At 39.4% G+C, this 10253-nt stretch overlaps 1 protein-coding gene and 1 long non-coding RNA gene across 3 annotated transcripts in view; one reads left to right on the forward strand and one right to left on the reverse strand.

The window, feature by feature from the left end:
- The window catches only part of PREX2 (phosphatidylinositol-3,4,5-trisphosphate dependent Rac exchange factor 2), a 102824-nt gene that overhangs the window by 89048 nt on the left and 3523 nt on the right, over nt 1-10253 (forward strand). For both annotated transcript variants that reach the window (XM_035125053.3, XM_035125054.3), the window contains exons 36-39: nt 3627-3693; nt 6122-6312; nt 8821-8923; nt 9923-9990. In XM_035125053.3, coding sequence (XP_034980944.3) covers nt 3627-3693; nt 6122-6312; nt 8821-8923; nt 9923-9990 — 429 coding nt within the window. The remainder of the gene's footprint in view (nt 1-3626; nt 3694-6121; nt 6313-8820; nt 8924-9922; nt 9991-10253) is intronic.
- The window catches only part of LOC148684856 (uncharacterized), a 32649-nt gene continuing 29698 nt past the window's right edge, over nt 7303-10253 (reverse strand). The window contains exon 3 of the long non-coding RNA XR_015951510.1: nt 7303-7463. This is a non-coding gene — a long non-coding RNA (uncharacterized LOC148684856). The remainder of the gene's footprint in view (nt 7464-10253) is intronic.

Here is a 10253-nt window from a genome sequence, read left to right on the forward strand (position 1 = left end):
GCATATGATGCAATCCATTTGAATAATATTTTGTGTGAACTCATTTACAGAAAACAAATCCCCTGCTAATAGCTCCCTATCCACACGCGTCTTTTGACAATTTGAATTCTCCAGTTGTGCACTAGAGCAAAATTGATAAATGAATTGCTTTCAACCAGGAATGGTTAATTACAACTTCAAATTTATGAAACATATGCTTTTCAGCTGAAAGCAAACCTGATTTGCTTAACAGCCATTTGCATTTATTCAAATAAATATTTTTAATGGAATTTTGCAGTCCTTTTATTTCTTACAAGGAAGTCATCCTTGTGTAAGAAAAATAAGGTTTAGAAGTCTAAAACAGCATTTCCCAATCATACTACAAAATGATTGTAGTATGTCTGCCATGTATATTTCTTATTGAAAATTTCTTCCTGTCTCTTATTAACGCAGCCTGAAATGGCTTTAGTTGATATATTTTAATAGAATTTTAGCAGCAACAACACAGGTGAAAAGGTTGGGCTATATCTACCAAAGTCATCTGGTTGGCAAAGGGCTTCTGCCTGTCCAATAGGACTTCTCCCTGTTCTAGGGATTTCCCAAACCCTCTTTCTTATCTAAACGGTAGAGATACTGAGAAAGCTCACATAGTAACTCCATCTTCTTTGTGAGGACAAATAAGTATTTTGTCCTCTAGTATTTTCCCCTTTTCTTCACTTTTCAGAGTTAAGCAGGGGTACAGTATGACAACTACACCAATGATAATTCTAACAATAGCCAGCTTTAATTTGTGTTTAAAAATTCAGAATACACAATAAACATGTTGCTTCCAAATAACACCACAAATTTAATATTTCATAATTCAAGAAGTCTACAATTCTGTGTTAACATATATGATCAATGGAGTACTATAGTGAAATATAAAAAAGAGTTAATGACATTTTTATTCACAACAAATTAGCAGTCATTAGACCTTCAATTTGCTTGCTGTGACCATGCAAATAGGTCAATGAAGCTATATTACAAAAGATAAAGCATGCAGAATACATAGGGAATGAGGTAGAAATTAAAAAGTATATTATAATAAAAAGGAGAGATTATGTCAAAATGCAAGTAGATAAATAGGTACTGCTACAGCGGGAGGGCAAACGGCGTTTCCGTGTGCTGTTCTGGTTCGCCGGAAGCGGCTTTGTCATGCTGGCCACATGACCTGGAAGCTGTACGCCGGCTCCCTCGGCCAATAACGCGAGATGAGCGCCGCAACCCCAGAGTCGGTCATGACTGGACCTAATGGTCAGGGGTCCCTTTACCTTTTATGTGAGCTTATATGCTCCATTTCAGAATGTGTGTGTGTGTGTGTGTGTGTTTTAAACTATAACCATATTTGGAATTCAACTGGATCTCGTATGTTCATTTATTGGACTTCCTGACTTTTTAGTTCCCTGACCTTGTTTTCTATGGTGCATGATTTAGATAAGTTTAGACCTAATTACCATTTGATCCTGGTTGCTGTATAGTTATACGTGATTTCAACAAACCAATCTCTTGTATTCAAATACAATGTGGAAACTATGATTTGTTCCAAACATCAAATGGCAGCTTTAAACCTTATATTGTTATGTGTAAAGCATGTTCCCATAACAACAACAATAATTCTCATTCAGACTGAAATGAGCCTTACTCCTATATAATTTCTACCTTTTTCTTAAAAAAAATAATTCTCCCACATTTTCAGAATGGCAAAGCTAATATTTTCTGCACATTGAGTAATTCAGGGGTCAGCACACTTTTTCAGCAGGGGTCCGGTCCACTGTCCCTCAGACCTTGTGGTGGGCCGGACTATATTTTTTGGGGAAAAAGAACAAATTCCTATGCCCCACAAATAACCCAGAGATGCATTTTTAAATAAAAGCACACATTCTACTCATGTAAACCACGCTGATTCCTGGACCATCCGCAGGCCAGATTTAGAAGGCAATTGGGCCGGATCCGGCCAATGGGCCTTAGTTTGCCTACTCATGGAGTAAGTATTCTGATTTCACACTTGTCACTCTAGGTAGATTAGAAAATACTGCCTCACTTTGGGCATTACTCCAAGTTTTCCATTAGCTTTCCTCATAACATTTGATTAAGGTCCTAAACAGGCATTTAGTAATTAAGTGAAGTACTTTGGAAATTTGTATGCTGTCCTCAGCTCACCGTGTTCTCAGAAATACAGAAGATCATATTGCAAAAAGCTATACAAGTATAGTACTTTCAAATTTTCTACAAGTGTCAGCTACTTTAGGTGCCAGATGAAAACATTCCTCTTCAACCAGGCCTTGGGCTGATTAACACTTTTAATGTGTTTGTAGGAGGGCGGGTTATCAGTTTGTGTTGTTTTTGTTATGCATTTCACTTTTATTTTGTATTTTTATGGTTTGAACCACCCTGAGGTCTTTGGCTGAAGGGTGGTATACAAACTTAATAAATAATAATAATACTTGGTAGTATTATTTCATGTTCACGTAAATTACACTCTGAAAACCAATCTGGTGCAAGGGCTGAACTGTCCTATATTTGTATTCCACAGGAAATAGATAAATGTTTCTGCTTTGCTGGTAAAATGGCTGCCAAATACAATGCATGCTCAGCCCAGGAAGAGATAGGAACAACACATTCTTTACAAATACCAAAAGAGTGTTAAAAAAGAGAGAGACAAGCACGAGTGTAGTCCAATGGAACACCACCAGTGGCAGCTTGTGGCTTGTGATGCTACTAATATACTGTACTCAATATATGCATTCTGCCCACACATGGAAATAACTAAAAACTTGTGACACAGGGGGAAAAACATAATCACAGCCCTGGCATCACTGCACACAGAAATTGCAATATGACACCACAGTATCCTCCCACCCGAACTCAACCAGCTAGTGAAGCATGCTAGCAATTACTGTGCTAGAGCTAGTCCCCAGGCATCCATACAGGCAGGGTTCAAATCCTTTTATTCTCCTCATAAGCACAACAAACACAAATGGAAGGAAGGAGATAGCACACTCCAGAATCTGCATAGCTCCCTGGGTGCTATGTTTGGTGTTGACTGATTCCATCATGGTTATTTTGTAGACCATAAAATCAAGACCTATCAAATAATAAAAAGTGCTCTTCACTTGTTCAACTGAAAGTAAAGTATTTGAACTTGGGTCCTGAACTACCCATAGCCATTCATGATCTACTTTTCCAGACTATTACTAATTGCAGTAGATCTTATGCAAGCTGCTGTAAACATGACCCTGTAAAGGTCATATATTCTAAAGAATTGCTTTTGTAATGCAAACTAAGATTTTCTCATTCTACAACTTTTAACTAAGTCTGTTTCCACGGGTTAGCATATTTTATATTAATGAAAGCTTTGGCTTGCACCATATGGTGGGGTACATTTAATTTTCAGGACAGCTTGCCTCAAAATTATTAATATTTTTCACAATAAGTTTCAAGGGAGGGTTGCATTAAATTAACATTTGCCCATCACTAATTTGCATGATGGTTCTTTGTGTTGTGGATGCTTTAAAAATGCCACAAAGAGGCTAAAGGTTTTTGCTTTAAAAGTACATTATAAAAGCTCTTGAACAATTAACCCATTGTAGATGTTTATTTTTTTTCAGGGCATTTTACCTGGACAAGTCAAATCTTCCACCTAATTCAACATCAAAAGCTGCTTATATAGATAAGGTAAACGAAATAAGGATGTGTTAATTAAACTGTTTCATCATCCAAATTAGGTATTCCTTAAGAGCAATAGTGCAATGCACATTGTCCACAAGAAAAACATTGTATTTCTTGAGACATTCTAAGCTTAAAAACTGGACTAATCATATGAAGGAGGGGAACCTACTCCTTAGGGTCCTTATCAGGAAGTTTCTTATGTTTCAGAGATTTAGGTTACTCACAATGCAGAGCTCACTCAACTATACCATACCTTCCAGTGCTGCTGCTGCCATATTTGTTTTATCTGTAGATGGGCACATGTGCCCATGTTTATACATAGAATGGCTGACTTAAGAACATAAGGAAAGCCTGCTGGTTCAGGCCAATGGCCCATTTAGTCCAGTATCCTGTTCTCACAGTGGCCAACCAGATGCCTACATGAAGCCTGCAAGCAGCATCCAAGCACAAGAGCACTTTTTCATCCTGCAATTTCTAGCAACTGGTATTCAAAACTAAACAGCTTCTAATCATGGAGGCAGAGCATAAACTTACTTTTGTAAACTAGTAAGACGACACCTTTATAAGTGGCTGTTTTCGGCAGGTGCATATGCATGAACCTTAAAGCATAAAACAGGAGGCACAAGCATCAGAAATTGTGCCCTCCCTCAAAGAGGGCACGTGTTGCAGTGAGACCTGGCAACCAAACCCTTGTGTTGTGGGTGGGTACGATTGGATAGCCACAACACCCTATTGGTAGGTCCCTTGATGCTGGGTTTAATCTGACCAATGGGACGCTAGCTAAAATGCCAATGCACATGACTCAGAGCTTCCTCTTTTGATCAGTGCATTGGAACACCCGCCAACCTCTCCCTACTTTTAGGGCTTGCGTGCTTGACCTTGCTATGCCGTCATGTGTCGTCTGTCATTGGGACAGGGGCACGGCATGAATTTTCCAAACATGGCTGATTGGCTAGTGCCATTTGGGTTTCGCCTGCCTCGTTGCAAATCGTCACAACTTGTAAGGTTGCGGACAGGCTCTGGTTCAGGTGATAGGGATGGGGGAACAGCTCTCATCCCTATGCGAAGGGGTATTCTGTTAAAGGAATCCAGGGACTCAATGGTTTGGTCAACCCTGTGAGGGGTTGTGCCCATGCCTGAGTCCAGGGGGACATCTGGGTGGTGGACATAGCATGTCCCCGGCTTTCTGCCATTCCAGGTGTTCACACTAGGCTGACCTACAATGGAGCTCTGGGTCAGCGCTACCTGCCACGGGTTAGGGAGCTAGTCGAACCAGAGCCTATGCAACCACTCACTGTAATCAATAAAGTTGTGGCCTAAATTCTGCCGAAAACCAAACAAAAAATTTGAGTCTTATGTGAATTTAAGGGGGAGGTTTAAAGGTCTGAACACGCAAATAGAATAGAAAGGACAGAAGTAGTGGGGTAGAAGAGCTGAAAAGAATGCTAATATATTTCAAGTCTGGCAACGCCTTTGGTTTCAGATAGTACATGGTAGATAAGTCTAAAAAGCCTGGGACACAAAGGCTCTAGGAGGCTCAGTTTGGCCAGAATCGAACATACACTTCCAGAGTTAATGCTAAATACATTACTTCTGGTAAATGAGCCGTCATAGTTGTTAGAGGACCGTGAAAATTTGTGTCCCAGGCTTTTTAGATTTGTCTACCACAGGCACCCCCAAACTCAGTCCTCCAGCTGTTTTGAGAGTTGTATTCCCCCCCCCCCCGCTCTCCTACCCCACTAAAGGAACTGTTAGCAGCAGAAATCAGTAGAGCTCTCTGGAGCTACAACCCTGTCTTCCTTGAGATTGTGAATATAAGAGAGAGTTTTCAGGGGAAAAAATCTCTATTGTAAGTATGACAATTCATTAGTTCCATTTCCTTTCTTTGTTTCACTAGAAAGTGTAATCTGCCTATTTAAAAAGTTTCCACTGTTAATTTCCTTTAATTGTCTAATTAAAGAACAAAAGCTGCTTTTGTTACATAATTGCTAAGGGGCCAGCTACAACTTTGTCCTGGTACAGTGGTACCTTGGTTTTCGAGTGTCTCGGAAGCCGAACGTTTCAGTTTTCGAATGCTTCTTGGAAGTCGAACGGTTTCTGCTGCGTGTTTTTCAATTTTCACCATTGAAATTGAAATTCTCCCTTTGCGCCTCAATTCGGTTGTCGAATGTTTTGGAAGTCAAACCATCTTCTGGAACGGATTACGTTCAACAACCGAGGTACCACTGTAATGGGACCTAAAGTTACTTATCTTCTACATGAAGGACAAAAAAGGCTGTCTTCAGGATGCCATGGTACCTATGCTCTGAATTTATTGATTCTCATGTCATTAAGAGAAATAACAGTTTGGTTTTTGATGAACTTAGAATTCATTACTTTCTTCTTGAGGCAGTGAGAATATATTAATGACAGCAGCATTGTCACTTACTTGCAGCTGATGCGGCCCATCAATTGTCTGGATGAACTTTACCGACTGATGGTGTCATTCATAAGATCGAAGCGCACAGCATCCTGTGCTTACACAGCATGCAGTGCTTCAGGAGTTGGACTGCTGTCAGTCTCTTCAGAACTCTGTAGCAGACTTGGAGCTTGCCATATCATTATGTGCAATAGTGGAGTTCACCGGTATGGTAATTTATCACTATTCTTGATTGCTGCTATTGTCACCCAGTTCCAATAATAATGATTTATTGAAACCTTTTTTATTCAGAACTGAACATGTGTGTACAGCTCGTGTAACTGACTGTGAGGTGGCTTAGCATAAGAATATGTAACACTATCTTATATATATTAAACATGTTGCTGTCCCAAATGTGGTTGAGCGCTATCTCCTTGTGAACTACTCTACTCTGGTGTTGCTCTTGAATAACTAATAACATTGCCTAGATTTGTCTTGGGTGCCACACTGCAAGCTGGGTTTCACTTGAGTAAGAGAGAGATTACATAACAAAAATTAAATGGATGCTGCTTCTAGGTATACCACAATGCTTCCTAGATGCGTGCCTCCTACTGGTCTAAGAGGAACATAAGCCATTTTGTGGACTGGCATGTGAGGACAGCTCAGAAGTGAGAACCCAACAGGCAGTTTTAAGCAGTGCCTTTTTTCTAAAAAAAAAAAAAGAGAGAAAGAAAATGTTTAGGGGTACCATTTTATAGTTCAAATTGGGAAAAATAAATACAGTAAATGGACAAATTACAAATATTCACAAAATATTTAGGGGTATGCGTACCCCCAGAAGAAAAGCACTGGTTTTAAGAATCTAAACTTAGTCTGCTTTCTCTGCCTTTTGTATTAAATCTTGAGTGGTTTTGACTTTTCTCATGAATAAAGAACAAATTTATTTAAAGGTCACTAATTAGCAAAACCCAACCAAGAGAACAGAATGAGTAAGTAGCAGATGGTAGGGCATTTTTTGAAAATACGTGGAAATAAAACCAAACGCTAAAATAAAAGACCTTATTTTTAGAGTAATGCAAGTGTTCTCAAAGCAGTAAGAAATTTATAATCTTCTGAAATCTACATGACCTGCTGAGGTTAAGAACTTTAAAGCCCTCTTCAGATGTTCAGTCTGAATGTACAAAAGGGCAAGTGGAAACATGCACAGTGACCCTCACCTCTTTGATGCGCACTGCGGACACTTCCCAGCCAATGCGTGATTGGTGTTAACCTCAAGGGGGCTGCTTTACTTGTGCATACGGATTCCAACATGGAGACAGTCACAGAACCCAGGTCATTCAGGATCAAATGTTGAATGGACTTAACAATCCTATGCATTCTATAAGAGAGAGAATAAATGCAGTTCACAGAAAACGACCATTGGCAACAAATTATGTTATCAGCTTTTCATTTTAGTTAAATACAAATCCATGTCCTAGCTATCTTTCAGTTTGGTGTGGAGAGTGGCTCTTTTGTCTGTTATTTCTTCCACAGAGTCCAAATTGAACTGTACTTAACAGCACTAAGCTAAAAATGCTTGAAAGATTTATTTGCATTCCAGTATCAGAGCTAATATTTGAGCTTCTGAAAAGTTAGCAATTATTTTTGCTTTGATTTTTATTACAGTACATTTTCCAATTTTACATTAAAGCAACAAATCCTGTATCTCTCCAGACAGACATGTATAGCAATCAAGTGTATCATCTGAATAGGATCACACCAGAAAGAAAATAAATGTACTTATTAACCTTCAGAGTGCTATATGAAACATATTTACTATAATGTATACAAATTAATCATTTATGTAAATTCACCATCATTTATTAAAATTAGCATAATCCTAAAGAGGGAGAATCTTCTGTTTTGGGATTTTGAGGCCACAATTACAATCCTAGTTCCCCTAGTTGGTTGGTTTCTAGCTGCCTTGCAAGCAAAGAATGCCATCCCACCCTGCAGCAGATCACAACAATTTACAATAGAATTAAGCTCAGTTTAATTTACCACTAAGTAAATATTCATCAGATTGAAGAATATGTGTTGCCCAGCGGATAAGAGCAGTAGGCTTGGATTATCTAGGCACAAATTTGCCTTCTCAAATGAAAATCCAAAATATGTTCTATAAATTTGAGTTTTACCTATTTGAGAAAAAACTGATAAAATTTCTCTTTAAATTCGATAGGAAGTTTCAGACAGACTTTTGATTTTCATGTGGTGCAGTTTCAACATGTTTGCATCATAAAACTGCATGAAAAACACTCGAGCCTAATTCAAATAGTAGAGTGCTTGGTATCTGGTGGGCGGGGCTTGTATGTTTTGCTCCGGAATCAGCACCTCCCTTGTGTGTGTTCTAGATCAGTGGTCCTCAACCTTGGGCCTCCAGATGTTTTTGGCCTACAACTCCCATGATCCCTAGCTAGCAGGACCAGTAGTCAGGGATAATGGGAATTGTAATCTCAAAACATCTGGAGGCCCAAGGTTGAGGACCACTGTTCTAGATGGTAAGAAGAGTTCTGTAGAACTAGAAAGAAAGGCTACTCACTACTTCGACTTTTTTGGTTGGACCTAATAAATACATTATCCTACTGCAGCTTTGGATTTTTGTTCTAATGGACCAACATGACTACACATTTTTATACAGAGAACTAGAACGCAATAAAACTTGATCTCTCCTGCATTTATCTGATTTTGTATTGCAGGTGCACTCTGAGTGTCACTCTGGAACAGGCTATAATTCTTGCTCGGAGTCATGGCCTACCTCCTCGCTATATTCTGCAAGCTACAGATGTGATGCGCAAACAAGTAGGCTTTTTTATTGCTTTGATAGGTTACATTTTCGCTACCCAATGCTCAGTCCCCCCCCCAAGTTGGATTATTGGCCTTGGAAAGCAATTCTATCCATTTGAAAGTACAACATTAATATTTAAAGCATATGCAGGTTGAACAGGACTGGGCCTGGGAACCCGGGATTTCTCAGCCAAGGCAGGTGGTTAGAGCCATGGCCATCAATCCAAAGGGGCCCACTGCTGCCCCATCACCTTGGCAAATAAGTGGTGCCGATTTCAAGCAAGATTATGCCCATTTGTGGCGAGATCTCACTCAAAATCGGCACAATTGTGCACCAAAGCAGCACTGATAGTAGTGCCACTTCTCCCCCAGCGTGTCTCGGCTTCGTTACAAAAAATAAAATAAAAATCCAAACCCACTTGCAGAGAAAGAACTGCAAGATGTGAGATACAAAATGAAAGTAAGAATGCCCAGCTCTCTGAGCACATGAATTTATCTCTCCTAGCTCAGCATGACCTTGAGATAGTCAAAACATAAAACATAACATTTACAGCACAGCGATGGATGCGTCTGTTTTGATCTTTAATTGCCATCTACCTTGTAGTTTTTCCGATAACTTTGGTATATATTTTTTGAATTTGTTACATTTTACATTTTATGAGGAATTAAAGCATTATGGATAGCACAGGTGCTGACCATTCTTTGAACCTCTCCAGGGTTTTGAATGTTTGGTCAGAATTCTGCCTTTAGAAACTGAAAGTGCAGTGGGAACTTATTTGAAATCACCTTATTTGATTATATTTTCTGAAGCCACAAACAACTCTTCAGTTACTTACTGCTGATTAGGGGTATCTTCTATTTCCGAATCAGCAAGGACAAAATTATTGTTTAGGTATCCTATATTTGACCATTTTGTTTAAATGAATAACCCTGTAAATGTCCTGGTGGAGAGCCCCCTCCCCATTTTCTAAGGAATAACTCTATTAGAAGCACAATCATTTTTCTGTCTTACAGGGAGCAAGAGTGCAGAACACTGCCAAGAATTTAGGAGTTAGGGACCGAACACCACCATCTGCTCCAAGGTAACAAAACATTGCAATCAATGGCCTGTAACCAAGGCTATCATTTCTCCAGTTTCTGTAAAATACTTTACCCAGACCACACTTTTATTGATATTGAAGTACAGGGTGTTTTTTTGTTTGTTTCTTAGTGACATCCATACTTTTGGAGCTTATGCAGTTAGGTAAAGGTAATGATACCCCTGACCATTAGGTCCAGTCGCGGACAACTCTTGAGGGTGCGTTGCTCATCTCGCTCTATTGGCTGAGCGAGCTGCGTTTGTCCG

The sequence above is a fragment of the Zootoca vivipara genome, chromosome 8 (genome assembly GCF_965207765.1).
Source record: "Zootoca vivipara chromosome 8, rZooViv2.hap1.1, whole genome shotgun sequence".
Lineage (NCBI taxonomy): Eukaryota > Metazoa > Chordata > Lepidosauria > Squamata > Lacertidae > Zootoca > Zootoca vivipara.